General features: G+C 54.1%; 11 protein-coding genes across 11 annotated transcripts; 7 read left to right on the top strand and 4 right to left on the bottom strand.

Moving 5' to 3' along the window:
* Positions 1 to 177: 177 nt before the first annotated feature.
* On the bottom strand, positions 178 to 3,286 carry ColSpa_01541 (uncharacterized protein; the record flags this gene model as incomplete). Its single annotated transcript, XM_049267753.1, has 7 exons — positions 178 to 1,378; positions 1,432 to 1,624; positions 1,681 to 1,817; positions 1,881 to 2,038; positions 2,095 to 2,554; positions 2,607 to 2,949; positions 3,193 to 3,286. 7 exons carry the CDS (start codon positions 3,284 to 3,286, stop codon positions 178 to 180), a joined length of 2,586 nt encoding a protein of 861 aa, XP_049123710.1.
* Positions 3,287 to 5,428: 2,142 nt separating this feature from the next.
* Positions 5,429 to 5,674, top strand: ColSpa_01540 (uncharacterized protein; the record flags this gene model as incomplete). Its single annotated transcript, XM_049267752.1, has 2 exons — positions 5,429 to 5,615; positions 5,649 to 5,674. The coding sequence occupies 2 exons, from the start codon at positions 5,429 to 5,431 to the stop codon at positions 5,672 to 5,674; spliced, it is 213 nt and encodes a 70-aa protein (XP_049123709.1).
* Positions 5,675 to 6,199: 525 nt separating this feature from the next.
* On the top strand, positions 6,200 to 7,943 carry ColSpa_01539 (high-affinity methionine permease; the record flags this gene model as incomplete). Its single annotated transcript, XM_049267751.1, has 4 exons — positions 6,200 to 6,673; positions 6,732 to 6,887; positions 6,940 to 6,981; positions 7,062 to 7,943. 4 exons carry the CDS (start codon positions 6,200 to 6,202, stop codon positions 7,941 to 7,943), a joined length of 1,554 nt encoding a protein of 517 aa, XP_049123708.1.
* A 190-nt stretch (positions 7,944 to 8,133) lies between these two features.
* ColSpa_01538 (quinate repressor protein) lies at positions 8,134 to 10,788 on the bottom strand (the record flags this gene model as incomplete). Its single annotated transcript, XM_049267750.1, has 1 exon — positions 8,134 to 10,788. One exon carries the CDS (start codon positions 10,786 to 10,788, stop codon positions 8,134 to 8,136), a length of 2,655 nt encoding a protein of 884 aa, XP_049123707.1.
* Positions 10,789 to 11,957: 1,169 nt separating this feature from the next.
* Positions 11,958 to 12,167, top strand: ColSpa_01537 (uncharacterized protein; the record flags this gene model as incomplete). Its single annotated transcript, XM_049267749.1, has 1 exon — positions 11,958 to 12,167. One exon carries the CDS (start codon positions 11,958 to 11,960, stop codon positions 12,165 to 12,167), a length of 210 nt encoding a protein of 69 aa, XP_049123706.1.
* A 905-nt stretch (positions 12,168 to 13,072) lies between these two features.
* ColSpa_01536 (quinic acid utilization activator) lies at positions 13,073 to 14,361 on the top strand (the record flags this gene model as incomplete). The annotated part of the gene is made up of 2 exons (XM_049267748.1): positions 13,073 to 13,999; positions 14,092 to 14,361. 2 exons carry the CDS (start codon positions 13,073 to 13,075, stop codon positions 14,359 to 14,361), a joined length of 1,197 nt encoding a protein of 398 aa, XP_049123705.1.
* Positions 14,362 to 16,080: 1,719 nt separating this feature from the next.
* On the top strand, positions 16,081 to 18,015 carry ColSpa_01535 (quinate permease; the record flags this gene model as incomplete). The annotated part of the gene is made up of 5 exons (XM_049267747.1): positions 16,081 to 16,793; positions 16,862 to 17,044; positions 17,123 to 17,428; positions 17,562 to 17,615; positions 17,667 to 18,015. The coding sequence occupies 5 exons, from the start codon at positions 16,081 to 16,083 to the stop codon at positions 18,013 to 18,015; spliced, it is 1,605 nt and encodes a 534-aa protein (XP_049123704.1).
* A 1,939-nt stretch (positions 18,016 to 19,954) lies between these two features.
* Positions 19,955 to 20,975, bottom strand: ColSpa_01534 (quinate dehydrogenase; the record flags this gene model as incomplete). Its single annotated transcript, XM_049267746.1, has 2 exons — positions 19,955 to 20,050; positions 20,112 to 20,975. 2 exons carry the CDS (start codon positions 20,973 to 20,975, stop codon positions 19,955 to 19,957), a joined length of 960 nt encoding a protein of 319 aa, XP_049123703.1.
* A 1,291-nt stretch (positions 20,976 to 22,266) lies between these two features.
* On the top strand, positions 22,267 to 23,322 carry ColSpa_01533 (3-dehydroshikimate dehydratase; the record flags this gene model as incomplete). Its single annotated transcript, XM_049267745.1, has 1 exon — positions 22,267 to 23,322. The coding sequence occupies one exon, from the start codon at positions 22,267 to 22,269 to the stop codon at positions 23,320 to 23,322; it is 1,056 nt and encodes a 351-aa protein (XP_049123702.1).
* Positions 23,323 to 24,591: 1,269 nt separating this feature from the next.
* On the top strand, positions 24,592 to 25,879 carry ColSpa_01532 (protein qutG; the record flags this gene model as incomplete). The annotated part of the gene is made up of 7 exons (XM_049267744.1): positions 24,592 to 24,769; positions 24,837 to 24,888; positions 24,966 to 25,084; positions 25,111 to 25,408; positions 25,463 to 25,534; positions 25,591 to 25,716; positions 25,771 to 25,879. 7 exons carry the CDS (start codon positions 24,592 to 24,594, stop codon positions 25,877 to 25,879), a joined length of 954 nt encoding a protein of 317 aa, XP_049123701.1.
* A 56-nt stretch (positions 25,880 to 25,935) lies between these two features.
* On the bottom strand, positions 25,936 to 27,088 carry ColSpa_01531 (maleylacetate reductase; the record flags this gene model as incomplete). The annotated part of the gene is made up of 2 exons (XM_049267743.1): positions 25,936 to 26,498; positions 26,551 to 27,088. The coding sequence occupies 2 exons, from the start codon at positions 27,086 to 27,088 to the stop codon at positions 25,936 to 25,938; spliced, it is 1,101 nt and encodes a 366-aa protein (XP_049123700.1).
* Between the last annotated feature and the right edge of the window lie 81 nt (positions 27,089 to 27,169).

Below are 27,169 nucleotides of genomic sequence, written 5' to 3'. Positions count from 1 at the left end.
GATGTTTCCTCTGTCTTCGCTGTAACCCAGTCAGCTCTAGCTGATGATTCGATCCGCCCATCCGGCAACTCCTTACGCCGCAACATCAAGTTCCCTAATATGTACACCGCTGGCTCAATGCCCGAACCGTCTACGCGTTGCCCCGACACTCACGTAGACGCACCGCATGCCGCGCCACTAGTCGTCTCTCATCCCGCGGACGACATCGTGCTGCGATCCGAATCTGGCCCGATGGTACTCGTTAAGTTGTTGCCGGCCGGATTCCCTGACGAGCCCCAGGAAGCCTTTGTGCCGTCTCTTGAGGCACTGGCCCAGCTCAGCCTCTGTCCTCGCACTGCACTGACAGATGTTGGGCGTGCCTCCGAACTTGGCTCTGTCCTCGGGAGTCGGGAACATGATGCTAATACGCCTGACGTCCTTCCAAACAGCGGCAGCGTACTCCTTCTCCCCTCGCCGGCCGAGAGCCAGCTTGGCCAGGTTCCAGTCCATGTCGCCATCGCGACTTTCAAACCGTCGCACCGACATGTCCACATTGCCCCGGTTCTGTTCGATGGCGGCAATCAGACATGATGACCCATCACGTCCTGACCGCCGGCAGTTGCACCGGTCCGGGTTGACCTCGGTGTCCTCGTCAATATCTATCGTCACCATCGCCAGCTTTCCCGTCTGCGGATGCTGCGTGAACAAAACCAACATGGGTTTGGGCGGACGCCGGTGGACAGTCCCGGTTGTGAATCCGCCAATGCTAACAGTCGCCGTACGCGCTTCGCTACCGCTCGAGCTGTTGTTAGAAGGAGACGTGGCTGCCGACATGTTGCTCGACATGCTGAACGTTCTGTCGGGGCGGGTGTTTACTGTAGACACCGACGGCGCCCTCGACTGCCACGAGCCCGGGAACAAGCTGGAGGACCGAGGGCTAACTGGCGATGTCGACATCGTCGGTTGTTGGTAGCCACGGGGTGGCGATGCTGCTGTCGTCTGCCTGCTCCCCGATCCCACTGGCCGGCGTGGTATAGCCATAGGAGACCGCACCCCCGCCGGGTTGTTGATCGTTGGCGGCGACGGTATCGATGGGCTTCGCGCTGTAGGCCCCGTTGGCGGACTCATGTTGTTCCACATCGACACGGTCTCGGTAGGGCTGGTCGTAATTGGGTTGGTCGTGTCCCAAAGGCCACGGAGGGTGCTCTGTCTCGACGCCGTCTCAGTCGCTGAAGATGCTACCGATGCGGACCGTGACGCAGCGTTTTGCCCGACTGAAGACTCGTTGTTTGTCACGAGTTGCCCATCCAGCTGCTTTGGAACCCACAGCTGGATGCAAGCGCTCTCGACGATCGGTTCTCCCCTGCCTGAGACGACGAAGCTAACCATGGCCTTGTACCTGACGACACTGATTAGTTTCTAAATACCGATGCTGGGCTAGGAGGTCCTTACTGGCTGTAGTTGTCAAATGCCTTAAAGCCAGTGATCGCTTGCTGGAACCTGACCGCGTCCTTGAGCTGCGTAAATGCGAGCTTGGCGACCCGCTCGTCTTTCCGCAAGATCATATCCCATGCTCCCGTGGTGGATGGGACGGCATATAACGGGTTAATAATGACGGAAGTGATGTCGAAGTCGATGGTCTCGGCTGCCGACGTTGTCAGCGGATTCATAGATCACTTCCACTACGCGTTGCAAACGTACCTTGACGACGCGCATTCCTGCTCGTGCTTCCTTGTTCTACACCGGAGATGTTGATGCGGAAGCGCTTTCCGTCTGCGCCCATCCGTCGAAGCAGCTGGAGCTTCCTTTGGACGTTGGCGGCAGCTCCTTGCATTGGTCTAAGAGTCTCGTGTAAGCGATTGCTTATAAGCCCGGTATCTCTGCGGCCGTGTCGCACTCACATGTCCAAGACTTGCTCCATAAGTGCGTCTCTTGTCACTACATCTACCAGCTGCGCAAGCTCTTTCTCAGGCCAGATGTCCAGCATTTCGGGCAGTAGGCCTGTTAGGCTTGGTGGCACGAGGTCTTGCCTGAATCGATCGCATTGGAAGGCAAGGTCCTAGATATATTAGCTTCCCCGAGCCACTCGCATGAAAGGTGTCGTTGGCCACTTACATCCTCAAGCTCTTGGATATACGAAGGCCAGTGTGATAGGCTCGTCGTCGACTGTTGTAGTTCGGCCGATTCGCGAATGCGCCGCATCACCCAGATGCACTTCAAGAGACTCACATACTGCTCGATTTCGGGGATCCTGTTTTCTACCAGGATGCCGGCGGTGAAGTTGACTGTAGACTTGTGGTAGTGAAGAACGAAAACATCCGCCATCTCCTGAAGGCTAGGGCCCAAGTCATCCTCTCGCCTCTCCGCGTCCCATGCTTTCTGGAAGCCCTCGGCGACTACTCGCGGTATTTCGAGTTGAATGAGCTCTCGATGGCCCTGCCGCGCAAGAGCTTGCTCGAGATCTGGGACCAGAACTCCAATGAGGCGGTGCAAGTCGAGGTGTACGGCACTTATACGGTGGGCAAGATCCTCGTGCACAAGGCGAATGTCTTCCCTGACACGGCACAGCAAATCGCTGGTTTGGTGAGTGTTACGAACCGACTGGTCACGAACGGCAACGTACTTACATTTCAAACGGCTTCAGCACGTGGAGAACCTTGGAGTTGTGCAATGCTATCCGCGCTCGCAGCCGGTCTGCGGCCGGTGCCACAAGGACATTCCACTCGATGTTCCTGAGCGGGCCACTGCTAAGACGATAGCGATGGTTGTTCTCAATCAGATTGCAGCATTCAGTGAGAGTTTCCTCGTAGTCTCCGATGATCTCGTCAAGGGACGAACGATCCCAGCGCAACGGTTTGAATGCCCCTTCTTGGCGTAGTGATTGGTCCGCTTTGTTTACCACGCGGCTGAGGATGTCAAGATTCTCGGCCAGCCCTCTTACATCGCGCCCAAATTCTGCATATTGCCGTGCTGGGGTGTTGTCAGTTCATGTTGCCGCCAACAGCTTTGGAATTCTCCCCCACTGGCTGTCATTCAGCCCTACGGCGCCGTTTATCGTGGAGAGGGCTGAGCCTAAGCTCCAAAGAGGAGAAGCATAGGCTGATCAGCCTGCTAAGAGCTGATTTACAAGACGCCCGAAACAACAATGGTGATCATGAGGGATTTCAGAAACGAAGACAGTGAAACGTGGCGCTCCTGTAAAGAGTAACTCACTTGCGTTGAAGTCGTTATCCCAACCGAACCTGTAGACGTCCCACGCAAGCTTGCTGAAGTTGATGACATCCCCCAGCTGGATGGGTCCTGCCATTGGGGGAAGCGGGTAAACAGACAACGAAACCCTTTGTCGAAGGCGCCTTATGAGGTGATTGGCATTGGGTGCGCGGTGGTATCAAAGGGCGTGAGCGAAGTCGAGCGCGATGACAGACGGAAACTTCCAAAAGTGGGCTCCAAGTCGATGGCTGCGACGCAGGTGAGGGGAACGAGGTCAGATTTCAAGTAAAGCCTGACCGCAGGATGAGAGCACACGGCAGAGGTGTGGGAGACGTTGCCCCGAGTTGTGGCGGCGTGTGACTTAGAGACAGGTGTGGCCGCCACGGGGAACGCAGGGTCGGCACGTACGATGGGGGGGGCATGGAATACGTAGCCGGAATACTGCAGACGGAGAAATGTTCTGACCGAGCAGTGAAAAGAGGCAAGGGGAGCGCAGAAGACGGGCGCAGAGGGAACGGAAGTGAGGCTGATGGGCATGGTCACCTTGGAAGCTTGTTCCTTCGGACCAGCTTGGGTGACTCTGCCGGGCCCAGGCAGTTCCAAGTCGACACCGAGAGGCAGGATGGTGTGGGAAGCCATGCAGTTAGACAGCAGGGGCGCAAGACATGCTGCCTGCTGCATGCACCCTGTTTATCCAGATATCTTGACTGGTCTTGCCTGGTTCCATACATGTACACGAAAGTAAGGGTTGAGCTACGAATGTGGCACTCCTGGGCAGCTGAGAATGATACACAGGGAGTTGCTCTTGGCGAGTTGAGAGAGATGTGATGTGATCATGATGGATGACGTTACTGTCGAACCTTGCGGTAGCCCGTACTGAACGTCTTGCCTTGCTGCAATAAACTCTTACAGCTCTACTCCTGGAGAGCTGGAGCTAATTGCCTCGGTCTCGAGTCTTGGGTACAGCCGACAACGCGCGGATTCACTCCGCCCATGGGTTCCAGGGTTCCGTCAAGCGGGGGTGAGGGGGAGGAGGAGGAGGCTGTCACGCGGTCTCGGTTACCCGAGACACCCTCATGAACGCATCCAATCCCGTTGAGTGTGTCTTGATCCTCCGGTTGATGGTATGCAGGTGTGCGGCACGATATTTGCAAGATAAGCTATTGACACCACCACAATTGAGTTGGTTGCCAAACACATGAGATGAACTAGCCGGATATGTGCTTACGTACGTTAGATACATGTAGATCCAAGATCAGGGTATTTGTGGACAGCTTCTCGCAGATCGCAATTCTCATTTCTATTGATTGCGCCTTATTTTCCTTGGGGATTTCCGTTGACGTCAAATAGCCTCGCTGCGTCCCAAGATTCGAAGCACAAGACGAAAACAGACGAGCTGAACAACAACCACCAATACAAGCATGATGGACCTACCTGCGAGAGGATTTGACAAGCCTCTAAGTGCATAAGCGTCTACACCGTGGGCGCTGTCGTTGATCTTTGCTCAGCCCAGCTGCGAAATGAATGCTGGTGGCGGTGGCAGTGAACTGGGCAAAACGACGGCAGCCCGCCATTCCCAAATCCCCAACCTCGAAGTGGGAAACGGACAAGTGTCACCCCCAATCTTCCGGGGACTCTTCCCATTCGTGCTCGCTTGACCAGGCCTATCAACACTCGTCTACTGAGACCAGCCCATAGCCAGATCGGGCACATCTCAACTGCTGCCTGCAGGGCACTAGATTCTCGCCAACGCGTCCTCAGTTCCCTCTCAAGAAAGCGCGCAAGCGTGATGCCTAGCGCATCTCGCTGGATCACCTCGTGCCCTTGTTGCAGTAACGTCCAAATTGCCCTCGCAAGGCATACTTCAAGACGAGGCTGTCGAGGAGCGAGTGACTCGACCACCACCCGTCCCGGAGTAGTGGCTGTCTCGGCATGCATGCTTGCAGCTGCCAGCCCATGGCCAAGTTTGCATGTCCTCTGTTCTGGATATTGCCATGCAGTGGTGCGCGCTCCAGCTGGAGGTTTGTGTCTGAGCCGCTCCGACATGCATGGCATCCCGACGCACGCGGGCCTGTAGAGACACGCCATACATAACCATGAAGCCACCCGTTGCAGCCTGGTTTGCTATGTCAGTTTTCAGCATTGGAAATAACACTGCGCTGTATCTCCTCCTCCTGCGGGGCACCCGCAAATCCCACTTCCGCCATCCTCCTCTTCTCAGGTCGACCTCGTCCATAAGATGAACGATTTTCCAAGCTCGACGGGCCTCTACCAGGAACCCCGTGGTGTCGACGGTGATTCGGTTCACAGTGACATTGATAGTGTCATTGGTGGTATTGGCAATGGCATTGTCACGCATGCGCCCAAAGAGGGCTTTCGGCTGGGCTACTTCGATGTCAGCTGCCTCGTCATCAACCGCATGATTGGTAAGTGTATCGTCTCCTTCAACGTGCTAGCAGGCTCCTCGAAGATAAAGAAGGTATGAGACGATGAATGATGGATTGCGAACGTGGACATGCTGGATACAGATTTTCAAGTTGATACCCTTAGTAGTTTAGTTGCCGCCTCTTCCACTTGTGCGCTCGCTGCATTTTAGGCGCTTTTTTGGATGCATGGCCAAATGGAGAAGAAATACATCTAGAGGACCTTGTCACTCGGGGCCTTGTTTTGGCCACTCAATTGTCTGGGTGGACGAAGATACTAATCGGCTGGCATAGGTACCGGCATCTTCATGTCTCCCCAGCGAGTGATGCGCGGCACCAGAAGCGTCGGCGCGAGCCTTTTGTTTTGGTTTGCGGGCATCATATACTGCCTCTGTGGCACCCACGTATACATCGAGTATGGTATGAATGTTCCTCGATACATAATTGACGGAGTTGAGAGTTCGGTACCGCGATCCGGGGGTGACCTTGTTTACCTACAATACGTCTTCCGCAAGCCGGCCTATCGTAAGAACACCATTCTCTTGTCAACCTGTATCTTCGGCATAAGCTTCATTGTCCTCGGCAACATGGCCGGCAACAGCATTCATTTTGCGCTCCGAGTATTAGAAGCGGCTGGCGTTGAGAAACCCGAGAATGGCCCAGTCCGCGGCATTGCCCTCGCAGCCGCTACTTTTGCGTGCAGTGTTCATGCTCTTAGCCGTCGTTTCGGTATTCTGCTTAACAACACCCTGGCTATGATGAAAATCATGATTATGCTGCTGATCATCATTGCTGCCATTGTTGTGGGAGCCGGGGGGTTTTCGGAAACCGAAAACGTCTTCAGCAGTAACACGTCTCCAAAGAACTCATTCAAGGACGCCTCGAAAGAAGCCAACAGTTACGCACAAGCTTTTCTTGCAATAATCTTCACATTTTCCGGATTCGAGCAGCCGAACTACGTCCTCGGGGAGATCAGTCGACCCAGAAAGAAGTTTCCGATTGCTATGGGAGCTGGTGTGGGTGTCGTTGTGATGCTATACCTCGCCGTCAACATCTGCTATGTAAGTGTGAAGGAATTGCCCTTCTGACAATTGGGAAAAGTCACTGACCCCAAGGCAGTTGGTAGTGGTTCCCAAAGACGAGCAGATCCAGCACAATGTTGCTCGAAAGTTCTTCGAGCTTACCTTTGGAACCCTGGGCTCAGGCAGCGACACGGGTTTTCGCATCTTCAACGCTTTTCTAGCCGTCTCCTCCATGGGCAACATCATTGTCATGGTAAGTCATCTCGGTTGTGTACCAGCTTGAGCCAGCACTCAGTATTTCGCAGACGTATACAGCCGCCCGAGTAAAGCAAGAGATTGCGAAGGAGGTAAGTTGAACCCACAAACGAGGATCTACAGACATGGTTTCTCAACTGACTCTCGAAAGGGAATCCTACCATGGCCAAAGTTCTTCGCCCAAAATACAGACATGAGCATCGGCCGACTGATTAGATGGTTCCAGAAGAAAGGCTGGTTCGTGTCGCTTCATCGAGTCCGATGGCTCTCTCCGGAACATCATAGCGAGAGGACGCCTGTTGGCGCTCTAGTTCTCCATTTCGTCAGCTGCGTCATACTCATCTTCGCGACATACGGTATAGAGCCGACAGCGGCCTACAATTTGCTTACGTCGTTGAGCGCGTATGTTATCAACGCATTCATAGGGACTTTCCTGGGCCTGGGTATACTTATCCTGCGATTCCGAGGACCACCTAGGACCGTGGCCGAAGACGATACTTCGACCCACGGACGAGACTCACAGCCGCTTACCTGGGCTGAAATGACAGGAAAGCGATTTCACCCCTTCTTGTCTGTCTTCTCCGCCCTCGTGTACATGTGCGGAGGTCTTTACCCGGTAATCACCAACTGGGTTCCCCCTTCAGGAATGCTGCTTTCGACAGTCAAGCCATGGTACTTGGTCCCTACCGTTTCATGGGTCATCATTGGCATTGGTATTGCTTGGTTTTTTGGTTTCGTACTTGTTGCACGCTATATTGAAAGAAAAGACCACAGCGTGTTCGTGGTGGAGAAGAAACCAGAATTCGAGCCGGCCGAAGGCAGCAGCCGAAGTTCCGAGGCCGGCGGCACTGGAACCGATCTCATCCAGGTGCATGAGACGGTATATCTGAGTTGGGTCGGGAAAGAAGCGCTACGCTCGAGGCGGCCGGTCTTCGAAGACCCCAAACAAGTCGATGGGAATGTGAGAGAGGTTCCGATCTCTACTTACGCGGGCACTGACTTTGCTGCCTTCATGTCGAGTCAAGCGGCGCCCGAAAGAGCGGGCTATCGCTGATGGTACAGTGTTATCAAAACGTCACTGTAAATTCACGTTTAGGGGTGCGCGGAGCAGGTGTTCCAAATTGTTAATAAGTTTACTCATTGATTAGTCGTGTATGCTGTGGTATCCAGGCTAGCAAAGAAAAGAAAAAAAAGCCAGTTCCCATCATAGTCTTCTAGCATCATTAACCCTACACCAACTCTGATCATGGCTCCTGCTCGACAATATTGTTCAGTCGTGGCTGTAGTTGTGCCTGTGCAGAGCGGTCTTGTCCATCAGGATAAGCGCGGAAAACCTCTCCACGCATCAGCCTGCGTGGTGCTCGTCTTCCGGTGAAGAGTTCGAACTGAGCGAAGCCTTGTTCAGGCAATAGGTCCAGACCATCCATCGTCACCCAGCCTTGATGTGATACCTGTCGTGCTTGGTTCAGGATCGGTGTGTCAAGTGTCTTGTAGCCCAACTCGACGAGACAGCCACCAGTTGGACTGCCGAGCCAGGCCTGTGGAGCTATGAAGTTGGGCGCCGGAACGTCGCCAATGCTATGCGTTGGGATGCAGGAAACGATCATCGTCGGTAGCCTGAATTCCTCTGGCCATGTTTCATCCAGTGATCTGATGATGTGGAATCTCGTCTCCACGTCCGAAGTTGCGCTGAGGAGTGGCAGGTCGTGCCGTTTCAATAGGCGTGTGAAGTGACTGACCATCTTCTCCGCGTTTGCTATTGTCCGATTGTAGACCACAATGTTCTTGACGCCAAGCTGCAGCATGCTGTACGTCGCAGCGCGGGCCATGCCACCAGCGCCAATGATGAGGCCACAGCTTGTTGTTCGGACGGCGTTTGCAGGGGACAGTCCTCTTCTTAGACAAGCTCGGATGCCAATCCAATCCGTGTTCTCTCCGTACAGAGCTCTCACCGGCCCAGCACGGTTCCTGCAGTTGAAAAGCTTCTCGTCCTCTGGGATAGTCCCATCTGGGTTCAACCGACGAACCGGAACAAGGGTGTTGACGGCGCCGATGGCTTGGGCATGTCGACTGAGAGAATGCGTGAGGGTGATGATTTCCACTTTGAAAGGCAAGCCGACACTGGCGCCTGCGAAGTAGGGATCCTCGATCAGCTCTCGAAGCCCATTGAGTGAAGGAGTCGAGAATGGTCGGTAGATATGTGGGATACCACACGCCTTGAGAGCGGCGTTGTGCATAGCTGGCGATAAGCTGTAAGAGACGTGGGCACCAAAGACGTAAATCTTCATTGGGTCAAAGAGGAACGAGTTGTAGAGCGCTTGCGTAGCTTGGACCGCCGTCAAGCACGGTTGGTTGGGGTTATATGTTGATGCCATCGGTTCCGGCACTACGCTGGTTAGAATGTGGTTCATGGCTGCTGAATGTCTGCCGCGTGGGCCGGAGTTGTATGCGATGAGGGGAATCTTGTGCCCAGTTGAAGCATCAACAAGGGCCTTGAGGTGGTTGATATCGAAATTGTCTTTGATCGAGGTTACCGGCTTGATGAGTCGAACAAGGTCGCACCCCAAGCGTCGGGCCCGGTGGTATTGCGACATCCAGAACGGGTCTCCCCAAGCAGGAGAGTCAACAGCTGGTGTTAAATGACCAATAATCTTGGAGCGCCTCTTCATCGAGATTATGTGCAATAGTTGATAGTCATTCAGTCGAAGGTCGACAGTCAGGTATTCAGGCGAGAGTCGTAGGCCGTGTAGGATGTAGTCCATGTACACCGACTCGGACGAATCTGGAAGGACGGCATGGTACATCAGAGGGATGACCGTACTCCTTCTTATTGACCCAATGATTCTTGCAATGTCTGCCGCTTTCTCGGAATCCAGTGATGTCGCGCCCGCAATGCTGTCAACAACAATCTCGATGGCATCGGCACCAGTTTCTAGCTCCTCAATGGCAAGCTCGTTGTTCAGAAGGCTAGACAAGGAAACCGAGATGGCGTAGGTAAATCGTCGGTCTTCCGTGGGAATGGACGCTAGCGGGAAGGCAGACTCAATGAAGGGGATCGAACCCTTGGGCATGATGAGACTAAGGAACTTCAGGAAGTGCCTCTCTGCCCGCTTGAGGGTCAAATATGGGGCAGGCGGCTTCTGGCCGCCAGCCTGCGCCTCGATTCTCGCAGCCTCGGTCTCTACCCAAGGGCCTGCAGTCTCGGAGACGTTGAAGAACTCGACGTTGCTGCATGTCCGGAAGATGGTGCTACTCGCCGCCAACAAATTCCTTGCCTTCTCTTCGTCGTCGATCTTCAGATGCTCCTGAATGGCTTTGACGTCCCGTACGATATGTATGACTGGGTGCGTACGGCAGAAGTCTCTCAAGAGCGTCTGCACCCCACGTTCCATCCAGCTACAGACGATTATGGTATTTTTGGAGCTTTGTTCGAGCAAGTCTCGAAGAACGTCTGTTTGTCGCCGGTGGCATTCGACAGGACCGTGTGCTCTTTTGTACGCGAAGCTGGTCAGACCAGTGACTTGTTGGAAAGCCTTCTCGCAATCGACAGCCCTTCGCTCCATAGCCGTAGAGGCAATGATGGCGAGTGTGGACTTTCCAGCTCCCCGAATGCCAGCGAGGACAATGGAGGCATCGGCAGGGAACGGCGGCACTTCGCCAGGTAGATGCGATATTGGAGTCGCTGGTCTTGTGATTGGTGTTTGGGGTCGAGAACAAGCAGCCATCGAGTATCTGCTGCTGTTGGTCCTCGGGCTCTGAGGCTGGCTCGGCGATGCAGAGTGGCCATTCCGAGTGTCAACACGAATGAACTTTGCAGGATTCTCGACTTGATGGTGGTGATCCTCATCGTCGTTCATGGCCGTGGCCACATATGACCGCTTTACTCCAGCCGTCGCCATTGCGCCTCAACCCGGCTTTAACAGTCGCAGGCGAGTTGGAGACGAAGCCAAGCCCAGGATGCATTCGCATACGCTGGTGTCGAGTTGAGAGGGCGTGCCTGCTTGTGTTTGTCGTCCAGCCGTGTTTCGTGGAAAGCCGAGCAGTAGTGGTTCAACAAGGTCAAGCTCTCTCCGAAAGAAAGAGTCAAGCCAGTCAGTCAGTCAGTCAGTCCACTTCGAACCGCGCGGTCTACCCTACCGATGCGGCAGAATTGCCAGTCAGGTGGGAGGAACATCGGAACCGTTCCCCAGCTCTGACGCTTAGTGCTAAACTCATGCCCCTCTCCCTTGATCGGCGCTAAGCCGGATACTCTGGTGAATGTTTATCCTTTAAGCATGAGTTAGTAGGCTACTTTGTCAGCCGGGGAAGTGATCGGGAATCCCAAGTCCCCAACGCGTGGCCTATGTGTGCCCTTGGCTCGGGACGCAGAACAACCCAAGATCTTTGGCGATCTCAACCCCAAACTTTATACAGTTGAGTGAAATGCATTCTTTGATGAAAGGCCCGTCGTCCCAGCTGTCGTAGCCATCTCCAGCTAAACTGGACATCCCCCAATATCAGCCTGAGCCTAGGCCCAGGCCACGGATCCCTGCCTCGCTCTCCACATCAAAGTATCTCACTAACACCCCGCATGTCGAGTCAGTCGTACTTGTTCATAAGTGGCCAATTAATGCCACGGAGATGCCAGCTGACCAGCCTGCCCTTTGTGCTCGAGGCCTGAGATCCAGCAACTACCCCGTGAGGCGACGTTGTGTCCGTCCGACTGTGAGAGGTTACCCCAGGATTTCCCCACCTCCATTGAGCAGAGAGCGCGCGGGAAATCTTGGAGAAGCAAATACGTCAATCCCATCGTTGACTCTTGCTACCGCCGCCGCTGCCGCTGCCGCTTCTGCTGCTCATCGCTGTCATCATACCTTGTCTCTCTCCTCCGGCGCAACATCCACTCGCAAACCCCCCGGTCAGCCGCTTCAACCACCGTCCGCAGCGCACGCTCTTCGCATCTCAGCTCTCATCGACGTCTCCGCGCTTCTTGCACACGCCCTCATGCAGTCCTCAACGGCGTGAGCCATTGGAGCCGCCCTGCCGCCCGAGGCAACGACAAGTATGCCCTCTAAGAGGAAGGCCCACGATGCCGAAAACACTGCCGCCGCCCCGACTGCTGTCCCAAAGCGACAACGGGTGTCTCGAGCGTGCGACCAATGTAGAAGGCAAGCAACCATACACAGTTATTGTTCGCTTTGAGTTCTCTGATGGCAACATGTGGATGCCGGTCACCTTGTTTCTGTACCGCGCGCCTCGGGATGACCAGCGTCATGCCAACTGCGTGCTGCTCCGTTGACTGCAACACCCAGCCATCTACGCTCTATTGTTGCCATTGCTTCTTTGAAATATGCCCGACCCGACATTCGCTGACTGAACATACAGTGCCCGAGAGAAATGCGACGGTGTCCAGCCTCAATGCTTCTCCTGCGTGACTCTGTCGCGGCAGTGCACCTATAATGTCGCCCCAAAGAAGCGCGGCGTCCAGACCGGTCTGATTCGAACTCTGGAGCTTGCTCTCGTCTGGTTGTTTGACCAGGTTCCTGGAACAGAAGAGAAGCTGGCTAGCCTGCTGGCCCAGGAAGGTGGCAGTGGGCAGTCTCTTCTGTTGGACAAGGACAGCGAGGCTGGGAATCGTCTGCACAAGAGGTGGAGGAGATGTCGAGTCCACAAAGACATCGACCGCCTTCTGTCTGGTAAAGACGGCGTGAGCCCTCGTCAGGACACTTCCGGGGACGACTCGGATGCAGAAGCCGACGGCCGTAACAAACGCAACGGCGAGACTCCCCAAGGCGGCGCCGAACCCTCCCCGCAACCAACTACTACCGAACGAAAACCCGACACCACTCCAATAGAACCTCGCCCGAGGCAACGTCACGGATCGACATCTCGGCGAAGATTCAAGTTACCAAGAAACTTTCCTCGATTACTCGAGGTATACTACTCTTATACCCATAGCTGGCTTCCAATATTGAATTCAAAGGAAACGCTCGACAACGCCGCAGCTTCCTACCCACCAGACGGTCTTGATATTGACCCAGAGGACTCAAGCACCAGCGCGGCACATGCTGAACTCTGGTGTGCTCTTGCTGTTGGAGCTTTTCAGGATTCAACCTCGTTGCGCAACGCAGGGGGTCGGAAGCTCTAGACCGACCCAGCCTGATACTGGGAGCTGCACGCAGTCTTATACCAGTTGAAACCGAGATGGCTCTAGGCCATGTTAAGGCTCTGCTTGTGTTGTCTCTGATCAGGTTAGGCCAGGACAGTGCGGGAGCAGCCTCTCTACTTATAGGTTTGGCCGTTCGGGGTGCCATGGCTTTGACAGATGGACAAGCACGGGACAGGCACCGGAACTCAATCTCGGGGCAGTCAACATCGTCCATGCAAGACTCGTACTCAAACGCTCTGGACCGTGTGTTAAAAGCCTGTCTTATGCTCGATACGATAGTATCTCTAAGGCTCGGTCAAACACCGCACATGAGGACAAACGATATGAAGGAGAAGCCAACAGAAGAGAGTGGATCGGAGGAATGGGCTCCTTGGGTGCCCAGAGCTGGGTTCGGCTCCGAGAATGTTGGCGGTGCCGTGCAGCCCGCTCAGTCATTGAGTTCCTTCAACCAGCTTTACCAGTTCTTCCGCACTCTGAACCAAAGCGTCGAATCTGGGAGTGCGGGACCCAAAGTCGGCGCCGCGAACCTTGTTCAGGCGCTTGATCCTCGTTTCTCATTTTGCAATTCCGTAGTCTTCGGAGCCTCGACGATACCCATACTGCCCTCGGCCTTTCTGATACAGGCCACCTTCTTAGGTGCGACTCTGACTCTGATGGCCGATGCTCGAGTTTCTCTTATATGGAGCCTTATGGAGGTTCTAGAGAGCTCGATATCTTATTTTGGCGCAGCTGGTGTCTCGCCGCTCCTTGTCACCTACATGAGCATCGCTAGTACCAAAAGCTGCGTCCAGGCTCTCCGGGACGATGACAAAACCCGATGGAACTCACTGATGGGAGATCTCATGTCCGTATGGCAAGATCGGTCGCCAAATACGGAGTATTCTCCCATGGATGCGGAATCGAGCGATCAAACGCCAACTCGCGTTGAGTCTGCAGCTCCGCAGTCTTCGCGGCAGGCTTCTGTCCGCCAAAATTCACATTATCCGTTTCCAATGAATTCGGAGTCTTACGCCTCCAACGGCAGTGGCTTTCTACAGACAGCCTCCTCCGCTAGCCCTTCAACAGCGAGGACAATGCCCTTCACTCCTGGGAGCCAGTTGGATACGTTCCCTTCAGGTTTCATGGGACAGTTATCGTCTGCTCAGGCCCCTATTTAATGGGACAAGGGGCTCACGGCGTTGATTACGACGCCATTATGGATGAACTCGCTTCCATCGACTGCACAGATAGCATGGAGGCTGACCCACAGTTTATGGCCAATCTCGGCTTTGCTCCTGGATCAGAACTGACAGATATGCTCCGAGGAGAATATGGTGGGATGTGACAAGTTTAATGTATCATGGCCTTTAGTCGAAAAAATAAACACCAATTCCATAGAACGGAAACATTATTTGCATCAAAGTGCTATCTAGCCTTATTCCTCTGTCGAGCGGACCAATACAACTGAACGACCCTTGCCATTAAAGATTGTTCATCCATGCCAAGGGCAATGATACGACAATTCGGGTTGTCTAGCCCTTTTCGTCAGCTGTCCCTGGCCGCTCCAGCACGCTTATCTTCTTGTTTCTAACCAGACTCCTTTGCAGGCAATAGCATGGGGTCTAACGTCGAATGCGTCTCGGGATTTGGGGTCTAACTCCGGTAGAGCCAAGAGGAAGGGATGGTGTCGGAATTACAATCACCAGGAACAGATCGCAGCATGCAACGAAAGGGTGACGTCTCAACCAAAACCTCAGGTGTGTCATGGGTTGGTTCTGCCGAGAACGTGTCTCCGGGCGATACTGAAGCCGCAGAACAGGCGGCTGCGCATGTGCCTGCGTTCACCCTAATTGCTTAATGTAACTCTTTAATGAAAGCTATTATTGTGGCAACGAGCAGTGCCGCGTGTAGCTTGAACTCCGGCGCTGAGAGTCATGCAATCCAAAATCTATTAGAATTCGCATGTGTTGGCCAACCCAAGAGAGCACTTGTCGGCTTCTTTTGCGATTTGGGGCACCCGCCATAGCAACCACAAATGGCAAAGAAATCGAAGACAGCCATCACTGGACAATAACATTTGGTTCGGCTTCCCCGTAGACCCAGGAATGTTCTTCAACTAGTTCGATTCAACAAGTGTGTAAAGTTACGAGTCTTTTTTAGGTCATACGGTGAAGCCTCAAAGGGCGGCGCAGCGGTTTAGTTGGCATGTCTCGACCGGATATATTCAACTCCAGTCACTCAAAATTCCAAGAAACCAACCTGCTTTTGGCCCCTGTCCTCTGACAGCACCGCCCTCCTGGGCCAACCCCATCCCCCACATGAACCGACAGGTAGAGAAAGTTGGGGAACTCGTCCTTCACGAATTACCGTCGTTCTGTTTGGTTGGGATGCATTAAGCTAGGAAGCCACCGAGTTCCACGTGCCATGTAAGACAGTCGAATGCCAATAGACAAGCGCTAAAAGGATAAATATTCAACCCTTAACCCCGGTCTGGACGGGGGTTCTCCAGAATTTGGGGGTCTACGAGATTGGATCTAGCCCGGAACGAAATAGGTCACTATCCATCGGTGCGGAGAAGAACCTGTCTGCCGGGCTCCACGCGATATGGGGACGAGTCAGTCACAGGATGCAGAATTTGCTCCGGTTCGGAGACGACGCAAGACCGCAAAATTAGCTCAAGGGAGAAGCGTTCACCCCAGAGTCAACACTCCGGATTGCCGTACGTGTGTGAGGGCGTCGTGTGGTCTACCCCGGATCCCATTCGTTCAGCCGAACGATCCCTCCCCTATCTGTGTGGCCTGGCCGTACTCCGCATCCAAACCCCCAGACTTTACCCCAGACGCACCGATACGCCACTTGTCAGTTCCTTTTACCAACCTGGAGACTGGAGTGAGCTCTGACCCGTTCATATAACAAAGGCAACCCTGGACTGTCCAATTTTTGAGTCTGCCTTCCTTAAGACTCTTCTTCAACCCCAGCCTTGCCTTGGAGTTCAGAGTTCAGACTGTCACACGCACAACTCGAACATTACCAACCCAAGACAGCAGCGACAGCTATCATCATCATGGCTATCCTCGCACTTGTAGAGGACCGCCCTACGCCCAAGGAGGTGTACAACTGGCGCGTCTACTTCTGCGCAATCATCGCGTCTTTTGCCAGTTGCACCATCGGTTACGACTCTGCCTTCATCGGAACTACCCTCGCTTTGCAATCCTTTACTGAGGAATTCCAATTTAGTACCTACAGCAAGGATGGCTTGGCTCTCCTCAAGTCCAACATTGTCTCCGTCTACCAGGCTGGCGCCTTCTTCGGAAGTTTGTTTGCCTACGTCAGCAGTTACTTCCTCGGCCGCAAGAAGAGCTTGATGGTCTTCACAACGATCTTCCTCCTGGGCGCCGGCATGATGCTTGGCGCCAACCGTGAGCGAGGCCTTGGTCTTATCCTCGCTGGCAGAGTCCTCGCGGGTATCGGTGTGGGCGGCTGCTCCAACATGACACCCATCTACATTTCTGAGCTTTCGCCCCCTGCGGTTCGTGGACGTCTTGTTGGAATCTACGAGTTGGGCTGGCAGATCGGCGGTCTCGTCGGCTTCTGGATCAACTACGGTGTCGATTCTACCATGGCGCCTAGTCACTCCCAGTGGCTCATTCCTTTTGCTGTCCAGCTGATCCCCGCTGGCTTGTTGCTCGTTGGAGCCCTCTTCATTCCCGAGTCGCCCCGCTGGCTCTTCTCCAAGGACAGGAGAGAGGAGGGATTGAAAGCACTGTGTTGGATGAGGTACGTTCCTATTTCTGCGTTGGCAATCTCGTAGGTGAACTCACAAACTAACCCTTCAACCCTCGCAGAAACCTGTCTCCCGACGACCAGTACATCGTTGAGGAGTTGAGCTATGTTGACGCCGAACTCGAGCGATACCGCACAGAAGTTGGCGCTGGTTTCTGGAAGCCCTTCGCGTCGCTCAAGAACCGCAAGGTCCAGTGGCGCTTCTTCCTTGGCAGCATGCTTTTCTTGTGGCAAAACGGCTCTGGGTAAGTACTTTACTCCTTCTGCAAATAGACATTTCGGACGTCTCTTCGTTTCTTGTCACTAACTTTGCACTTTGATAGTATCAACGCCATCAACTACTACAGCCCAACGGTCTTCAAGAGCATCGGCATTACTGGCGCCAACACTAGCTTCCTCACAACTGGCATCTTCGGCGTTGTCAAGACTGTTGTTACGTTCGTGTGGCTTCTATGGCTTATTGACCAGCTCGGTCGTCGCAACCTTCTCATGATCGGCGCCATTGGCGGATCCCTGTGCATGTGGTACATTGGTGGCTACCTTGCTCTTAACCCGGCCTCTGCCAACACCGGCGGCGGTCTCTCCGGTGGCGGCATCTCTGCTATGGTTTTCTTCTACCTCTGGACAGTGTAAGTTTTTTGTCAACCCAGAGCAAAATTGAGAACAACCCAGCTAACCTGTCTTCACAGATTCTACACTCCTTCGTATGATAGCCCTTGAAACGCATAGTTTATTTGAGATCTGTACTAACACCAAATCCAGATGGAACGGTACTCCTTGGGTCATCAACTCCGAGATGTTTGACCAAAACACGAGGTACGTTGAAATCAAGATACTATGCAGCGTGTAGCCACTGACGTTTTTCAGATCGCTCGGACAAGCAAGTGCAGCTGCCAGCAACTGGTTCTGGAACTTCATCATCTCGCGTTTTACTCCGCAGATGTTTAACGCCTGGGATTATGGAGTCTACTTCTTCTTCGCCTCCCTCATGCTTTGCTCGGCCATCTTTATCTTTTTCCTCGTGCCCGAGACAAAGTCTGTGCCTTTGGAGATGATGGACCGTCTGTTCGAGATCAAGCCCGTCTGGAGAGCAAACAAGACTATTATGGCCCAGTTGGCGGATGACCCGAACTTCAGAGAGTACTCTGATGCAAGGCTCGCAGAGAAGTCTGACGATACGGAGTTCAACCAGGTAGAGAGGAAGGAGAGCGCTTAACGAATGGGTTTACGGTTCACTAATACGATTGAAGGACGTTTGAATGGATGGAACACTTAGATGTATGTTCCCAAGAGTTCAGTCTTTAGGAATTCACATACGTCCACACGCAACCGTTCCATCAAGTGATTAAAAAATAAACGCCTTATCACGATTGAGAGACAAACAAGAGCATGAGCCGAGAGAGCATGAGCCGAGAGAGCATGAGGGAGTGGAGAAAATAAAACTAAAGAGAGGAGGACGATGGTTACAAAGCCCAGGCCGGGGTGGGAGGATCCTGCTTTGGGTAAGCCGAAGGCACCAGCGGCGTGTTGACAGCCTTCCACACCAGGACAGTACATCACCACTGCGGCCCTGTCAACTTCTCCAGGTTGTCGTGGAAGGCAGCGGTTGGGGGGGGGGGGGGGGGGGGGGGGGGGGGGGGGGGGGTCCAAAGCCATGTCAAGATGATGTGCTCAGAGTACTTGCAGCTGCTCCAGCCAGTCTAATGATCTGCGCACTGAAATTGGACGCGATCGTGGCATGGAGTCGTGTGACCGTACATAATTAGCTGAAACATGATGGTATTTCGTAAGCATTGCAAAGAGACAAGGTATTTCCTAGGGTCTGACACGAGTCTGGTTTGGGTACCAAACGATGGTACTCTCAGGGGCTAACTATGTTGTGGCTAGCAATCCGAAGCACTCCTACTGGGTAAACATTCTTGCAAAAAGAGGTTAATTATATGGTTAGTGGAGACGTTCTTGTGTGAGCGTAATGTCCTAGCAGCAACAATGCAACCGTCTCAGTGTCATGCAGCTACAAAACATCCCCAGTCAGCACCTACATTACCTGAGTATGAACCAAGATCCATTACAATATTATTCTTGGCCTTTCCTAAGTACGTTGCATACATATCATAGGAATCCAGTTTGACAGCAAAAAATCGCAGGGTAGACACAGGCTGTGTGGGTAACGAGTTGTCGCCCAATGTGCGAATGAGTTCCATAAGGTCCGCAACTTGGCTTGAAGAAAACGCGAAACATTCTATCCCCACAAGCTTCAACCTGAAGGCTAGAATGACTTGGGATAAATCAGATATGTCCCAGGTTAGCTTCCCGCCCGCGATGAAGTTGAAAGAAGGAACCAAGACTCCATACTTGATAAGACGAACAAAAATAAGAACACGATTTATGCGAAAATGATTTGAGTGAGAAACCTGTTGTATCTCCTGAGACATTGTTACCATCGCACTTTTCATCCATAATCCAGGATGGCTCAAGTAAGGCAACTTTACTTTATTTCACGTCGACTTATACTTGGGTAATTGAATGAGAGCTATGCTCCTTTTTTTCAAAATTGAAGTCGAGAAAAAGTTGTACGTTAGTCTCACTTCAGTAGTCCTAATCATGTTGTCAAATATTGAATCTCAGCTGATAAACTTCAAGTGTTCCTAAAGTTCCCGAGGTTCACATTGTTGGCCTGCTGCTACCTTCGTAAAAAGTAACTAGCATCCCAAAATGGACTCGTGGCCTTAAATGTATGTAATTCGATAAAAAGCCAAGTATCGTAACAAATACTTATAAGTGGAATTAAACGAGCTCAAATGAGTTCTTTGCGTTCGCCGAGATGAAGGTTGATCTGAGATTCCAGGCCTTATTCATCAACTACGCCAGTAATGCTACGATATGAGTAGATCAAGATTGTTTAGGTCCAGCCATCGCAAGCCTATATCAACGCATTCCGCCCAAATAATCCCACTGTTATCTGACGCCGTCATGACAGGGAGCCAAGGGCGTGATGGACGCTGAGTCTCACTAGGGCTCCGGATGGATGTGTTTGGGTCGAAACAGCTCCAAATCACACTCATTTTTACGGTGAAAGGGGCTGTCTCCATACTGAATTGTCAAAACAGACGCTTGTCATGCAGCTATGCAAGTCATTTACAGGTCATTAAATCTTATAATTTTGAGTGTTGCGACAGCCTCGCTGCAATCACTTCCTTCACTTGTTGCACGGGCAACTCATCAACCTCTTTGCCTGTCCAGTAACGGTCCTGCACGTGTGTTAGATATGCCCTGAAAGGTTACTCGGATCTTGTGCCTCTGTTGACTCACCTGTTCCAACCCTTGGTAAATCATAGCCTCCGTGCCCAAGATGAGTTGCCAGCCAGCATCCTCTGCCAGGGCGGCGATCTCCGTGAAAGGCGTGGGGTTGTAGCACATTTCCAGAATGGCACCCTTGCGATCCTTGTTCAAGAACTCGACGATGATCTCACGCGCCACAATCTCTTCGGGCGTCTTGGGGGGAAAGTTGGGCACGCACGCCACAATGGCGCCGGGGGCCTCGAGCTCTCGCGCTTCCTCGACGGTGGAGACGTGGTACATCCTGTCTCCGTAACCCCGCGCCGAGCACTCTGTGATGACGGCGTCGACCTCGCTCTTGTCGCGGTTGACGAGGTAGATGTCGGTCGCCTTCATCCACTTGCGCAAGGCGTAGACTGCGCTGCGTGCCGCACCGCCGCCGCCGATGACAAGCGCCGGCTTGTTGTGGTAGACGGTGTCGGGGTCGGCGACGTTCTGGACAAACGACTCTCGCACGCCAATGACGTCCGTGTTGGTGCCGCAGAATATCCGCTTGCCGTCGCGTTCTCTGATGAAGAGCGTGTTGCACGCGCCGACATCGCGGCACTCGTCCGTCAGCTCATCGAGGTGCGGGATGATGGCGACCTTGTTGGGCATGGTCACTGAGCTGCCGTAGAACTTGGGGTGCTTGATGAGTTCGAGAAACAGCGACATGTCTGCTGAGTCGAGTCTCATTTGCTCCCAGTTCAGGCCGATACCCTCGTAAATGGTGGTGTGCAAAAGGGGTGACAAGGAATGTGTGATTTTCTGGCCGAACAGGTATCCGTGGCGGTCAAGCTGCTCAATCTTGGCCGCAATGGACTCGTCCAATTGCTGGACGGGAGCTGCACTGGCCATGGTGGTGGTGGTGTTGACTTGGGTTTCTGTGGGAACCGAAGAAGAGAGGATTTCCAGTTTCCGTGTTGTTTGTCTTGGTTGGTTGACTCGAATGTTATCAGCACGAGTTCTATACGACTCAGAAGGACGGTTGGAGATGGCGTTATGGTGGGATGCAACAAGCAAATGGAGGGAAAAGAGTCCTCTTTTGTCTAAAAGCGGTGGCTAATGGCTAGTAATAACAGAAATGGGGAAAATGTCTCTTCAGGGCCACTTTTTGTTCTTCGGTCTGGTCGCCTTTTTACTCCGGCTTTTTTCTTGCCTCCAACTGGAGTTCCTCGGGCCCAATAATGCTGCACTTATTTGTTCTTGCGGAAACATGGGGAAAAAGTCCGGGGGTTAGGGGATGCGCTTCATCAGATCGGCTCATAGCCGCATCAGGGCTTTTCCCATCGGTGGCTCGCAGCACTTGCGACGAGGGCCTACCGGCAAAGCACTCTCCAGCACGGTAACCAGTGAGAAGTGCCGGATAGTCTGGACTTCGGAATGGTGGGCATACCACACACAAAGACGGCCGACCTACCCCGGTACATTTACCTGAGGGGTATCCCACCACACCTCCGAGGCCCAAGTCTGGAGAACGTTTATCCCCCCTCCACCGCAGGAGAAGCGTTCTTCCAGGGAACGAGGTACGTGCTAGCGCTTGTAAGTCGAACGTCACCGGCCGCCAAGCTAACGAACATCAACCACCGGCTTTGGCGATGGGCGTTGCACGCCTCCCACCACACCCTCGCGGGGCATGACCGTGCTGGAAGAGCGTCTTCCAGACTGGCCCGGCTACCTTCGGGCGCCCCAGAATCCCCCAGATCAACATGCTTGCCGAACGTTTGATGCTGATAAGACGGAGTAGGTGGCGGGTGAATGATTTGCTCCCCCCTCACCTCCCCTCGGGCGTTCGGTGCATCCCGGTGGTAGGACGGCAGCATATGAGACCAATGGGCAAGCTGTTTGCGTTTGTCTGTGACAGAACTGTTGGTTGTATGGGTCCGACATGACCTTTCTGGTAGATCCGGGAAACGAGCTGCTGCAAATAATCTTCCAGGCCTCCATAGTTGCCGAAGGCAAACGTATACGAGTAAACGTCCACCGCCCTCTTTGACTTGTAATACCTCCTTAGTCTCTCTTCTATCTCAACCGTCTCCCGCTGTCACACGATATACTGCTAGCAACCAGCCACACCTTGCTCCTCTGCTGTCTTCGCGTTTGATACCCCGATATTCCCTTCATCGACACACATCACATCTCATCCAACATGCCTTCTCGTTTAGCCATCAGCACCATGTCGCTCGGGCGATGCTGGGCAGGCCACAGTTTTGAACACAAGATGGACATGGCAGCCAAGTATGGCTACCAAGGCATTGAGCTCTGGCACGAAGACATGATGGACGTGGCCGAGCAGCTGCCCGGGGGCGCCGCCCTGCTCGAGAACCAACTCGCCGCAGCCGGCATCGTCAAGAGAATGTGCGACGTCCGCAACATCGAGATCCTTTGCCTGCAGCCTTTTCAGCATTTCGAAGGTCTCATTGACCGTGAACAGCATGCTCGCCGCATCGAAGAGCTGCGTGTCTGGATCCAACTCGCCCACGTGCTTGGCACAGACTTGATCCAAATCCCCAGCAACGTCTTGCCGGCGGACCAGGTTTCCGAGGATCTTGAGCTCCACGTTGCCGACCTTGCCGAAGTTGCAGACATTGGCGCCGCATCCAACCCTCCCATCCGTTTCTCATACGAGTCCCTCTCATGGGGGACGAGAGTCGATGTTTGGGAGCGCTGCTGGGAGGTTATCCAGCGGGTCGACCGGCCCAACTTTGGCATGTGCCTCGACACCTTCAACATCGCCGGCCGCATCTTTGCCGACCCTACAGCGGCGTCTGGAAAGGTCCCTGATGCCGAGCAAGCCGTCAAGGAGTCCATCCAGCGGCTGCTCTCGACCGTTGACGTCTCCAAGATCATCTACGTGCAAGTCGTCGACGCAGAACGCCTGGCCGAACCCATTTGCGAAACACACCCTTACTACAACGCCGAGCAGCCGTCGCGCATGTCGTGGTCGAGAAACTGCCGCCTATTCTACGGCGAATACTCAAGAGGGGCATACCTCCCCGTCCGGGAGATTTGCGCCGCTATTTTCCAAGGCCTTGGGTTCGAAGGCTGGGTCAGCTTCGAGCTTTTCAACCGGAGGATGTCCGAGGAGGACCACGATGTCCCCGAGGAGTTGGCAAGGAGAGGAGCCATCGCCTGGGCCAAGCTTGTGAGGGATATGAAGTTGAAAGTAGACGAGCCGTCGAAGGCGGTAACAGCGTCACTATAGTTCCTGGCACCGGATGGTGTGGACGAGCAAGATAAGCAACAGCGACTGTACATTATATACATCTTTTCTGATGAGCCATTTAATTCTATTCACAATCCCAGCATCCCCGCCATTCGTCAAGTGTCTCGCCGCGAACTCGACGGCTACCGTGTGACTGCAAACCTCGCGGGCTGCAGATGGCGGTCGCCGCCTTGTCGCTCATGTAGCTGTGGTTTTCAAACGCCTCCCTCGCGGGGATGTCGATAATGTGGATTTCGACAAAGGGAGCGTCTACAGCCGAGACTGCATCGCGAATGGCGATACTTAGTCTGAGTAGAGGCACTGGGACGATGGAGCTAGCATCGATATTGCCCCTGGCATCGTGAATCCTGTCAACGATTGCCCCCTCGTGGTTGGCTGGGAGTCCTCAAAGTGTATGTGAAGATTGGTGGCCTGCTTCTCGGCCTAAAAGACTACGTCACTGAGAGTTGTCGATTCATGGACTTGGGGTTCACGGGTGCCCAATTATTTTGAGTTGGCACTGTTGATGAGTAGAACTCTGGAGGTCGTGTTGATAGCCAGTGGTTGAGATGAGATTTGCGGATGTATTTTTTGCAATGTTCCTCGTTCAGTCTGGATCAACAACAGCTTCAAACAATGAGGCCATAAACTCCCCTAGATCCGATTCAGTGGGCGAGTCTTGTTCCGCGCATGATGGAAACGCTCAGTCGGTGATGGGTTGAGAATTGGCGCAAGCCGAGATGGCTGGAGATGGTCTTCTCACTTCGCCAACACTCTCTCTTTACATAGTTGAGTCGTTTCCAAAACTCTGCGCCTCACAGTCGAGCGCCAGACACTCAGAAGCTCGGCCAACAAGCTCCGAGCTGCAAGCTCCCACCTCCTGACTCGGAGTTCCACAAGCGTTACTAAGGGACCTTTTGACGATGTCCCCCCTGTCTCTAGGGCCCGTCCTCAGGCTCTTTGGGGCGGGGTGCCATGCGGGGACTCCCCGCTGATAGGGGACTGGACGTCATTCACAGGGCTTCCGCGGCCGCTATTCTTCGGCTGGCGGCGGCCCAGCCGTCGAGTCACCGTGTTTCTCTGATAAACCAGACTGAACCCGGCCCCGACAGCGGACAGGTTCACGTTTATGCGGTTTCAGTCGTCTCTCTTCCCGACTCTGCTCTCATTCTCTCTCTCTCTCTCTCTCCCTCTCTTCTCCCCCTCTCTCTTACACAACTCTCTCTGACTCGCAACTCTCCCAAGAAAGTCGCTGCAAGGAACGTCAAAATGGCGGACATCAGCGACGCCGAGCTCCGCGAAATCTACGACTTTGCTGTCCAATTGGGCAAGGAGGCCGGGGACCTGCTCATGACGGCGGCCAAGTCGAGATGGGGAACCGGAGGCCAGCAGCAGGCCTTCACAGAGAAGGACAACTCGGTCGACCTGGTGACCAAGACAGACACAGGTCCGTGGATGGGAATCCGAGTTTCAGTGCGGAGTTTGACGTGCTGACGAGTTGTTCTCGACTGCAGAGGTTGAAGCCTTCATCCGCACATCTGTCGCAAACAAGTACCCTAGCCACAAGTAGGTCGACTCACCCGGCCACCGGCCTCGATGCGCAATTATTTTTTCCCCCAGTGTCAATCCTGACCCAACGTCAGCTTCCTCGGCGAAGAAACGTACTCGGCCGGCGCATCCCGCGACTACCTCGTCGACGACAGCCCGACATGGATCGTTGACCCCTCGACGGCACCGTCAACTTCACCCACCTCTTCCCCATGTTCTGCGTCTCCATCGGCTTCGCAGTAAAAGGGAAGCCCGTCATCGGCGTCATTAACGCCCCCTTTCTGAACCAGACATTCTCCTCGTGCAAGGGGCACGGCGCGTGGATGAACGAGACGCAGAGGCTGCCCCTCGTCCTGAGCCCGCTGCCGGCCAACGCGCCCAGCGGATGCGTCTTCTCGTGCGAGTGGGGCAAGGATCGCCGGGACACGCCCGACGGCAACATGCATCGAAAGGTCGAGAGCTTCATGAACATGGCTGCTGAGCGTGGGGGAAGAGGCGGAAAGGGCGGCATGGTGCACGGTATGAGGAGCTTGGGAAGGTAAGTCTTGACGCCGTCCGACATTGGGGTTATTCATGGTTGTTAACGGGATAGTGCGACTTTGGATCTGGCATACACAGCAATGGGGTCGTTCGACATCTGGTGGGAAGGCGGGTGCTGGGAGTGGTAAGTTGACCTCCTCGTTCGTTGGGGGAGATTAGGTGCTAACTGCAGTCCTGTAGGGACGTCGCCGCAGGATTCGCCATCCTCGAGGAGGCCGGAGGGTTGGTGACGGTGGCGAACCCGCCCGAAGATACGAGCATTATCCCCGAGGCGAAGCTAGGCGGCAGACTTTACCTGGCCATCCGGTACGTAGTTGAGTCACCGAAATTGCATCGTCACACACCGCTGACCAAACCCAGACCCGCGGCACCAACCGAGACGGAGACGGGACGCCAAGCACAGGAGAGAGTCGTGCGGGAGACGTGGAAGCGAGTGAGACACCTGGAATACTCGAGACCCGGAGCGTAGATTCTACAAACAGAGATAGAATAAGCACATGCCCCAAAGAAATATGTGGATTCCAATTAGAGATCAGCTCTAGCTTGTTCCCCCGCCCACGCTCTGCGGACGATTTCGCGGATCTTTGCCTTTTCGAGCGGACGAGGGTTCCAGTAAGGCGTGTCTGAAGCGACGTTTGTGACTCGATCGATGTCCGTCTCTTGCATCCCGATGTCTTTGAGCCCGCGGGGTATCTCCAGGAGCCGGAGCAGCTCATTCAGACCGGCCACGATGCCTTCGACCGAGTTCTCGGTGCTCTGCGCGAGGGCGGAGCACAGCCTAGTCCTGACGTCCTCGGAGAAGGACGGCGCGTTGTAAGCGATGCTGTGGGGAAGAAAGATGGAGTGCGTCTCGGCGTGAGGGAGGTTCAATGAACCGCCCGCCGCGTGAGCCAGCTTATGCTGCAACGCAATGCCCGTTGCTGTTGCCATCAAACCGGCCAGAAAGGCGCCGTAGAGGGCCGACGTGCGCGCCTCGACCGACGACGGGCTGGAGACAATGACGGGCAAGGCGCTGGACAGTGCCTTGATGGACTCCAGAGCAAAATGGTCTGTCAGCGGACTGGCTTGCCGCGAGTAGAGCGCCTCGACTAGACTCGTTGTCAGTCATGTGTATCAGTTGCTTGAGCGCCGCAGACTTACACGAATGCGCCATGGCGTTGATGCCGCTCGGGGCGCTGACTTTTACGGGCAGGTCCATGGTCAAATCCACGTCGTATATGACAACCTTGGGCAGAATCTTGGGGTCCGTCGTCGACGTCTTCTTGCCATCCTTGGTCTCACCGACGATGGGCGTCATCTCCGAACCAGAATATGTTGTCGGAATGGCCACCTGCGGCATCCCGGTACGAAGTGCAACCGCCTTGCCCAGGCCGACTGCGCTGCCGCCTCCCACTGACACGAGCACATCCCGGCCCTTGGCGTGGTCGACAGCAGGCCCGATGATGTCGCTGGGGTTGTGGACCTTGGCGGTGTCGAGTATCTCAATGTCTGAGAAGCCTGCTTTGCTCAGATTGTCCCGGATCTTGTGAGCCAGAGAAGCACGGGACGGCGAGCAGATGATGAGAGGCTTGGAGAGGCCTCGGGACTGAAGCTCGCCACTCAACTCGTTGACGGTGCCCGGTCCGAAAAAGACTTTGGGCGTGGTAATGCCAAAGACAAAAGGATGAATGGTGTCCATGATGGGCAAACTGGCAGCGAGAATGTCTTTCTCAGATTAGGGTGCTGAACAAACAGAAAGAGACAAGAAATAGATTTCCGC

The sequence above is a fragment of the Colletotrichum spaethianum genome (assembly GCF_022836535.1).
Source record: "Colletotrichum spaethianum MAFF 239500 DNA, contig03, whole genome shotgun sequence".
Lineage (NCBI taxonomy): Eukaryota > Fungi > Ascomycota > Sordariomycetes > Glomerellales > Glomerellaceae > Colletotrichum > Colletotrichum spaethianum.
The sequence above is the reverse complement of the archived record's forward strand: the minus strand, read 5'-3'. Positions and strand labels throughout refer to the sequence as shown.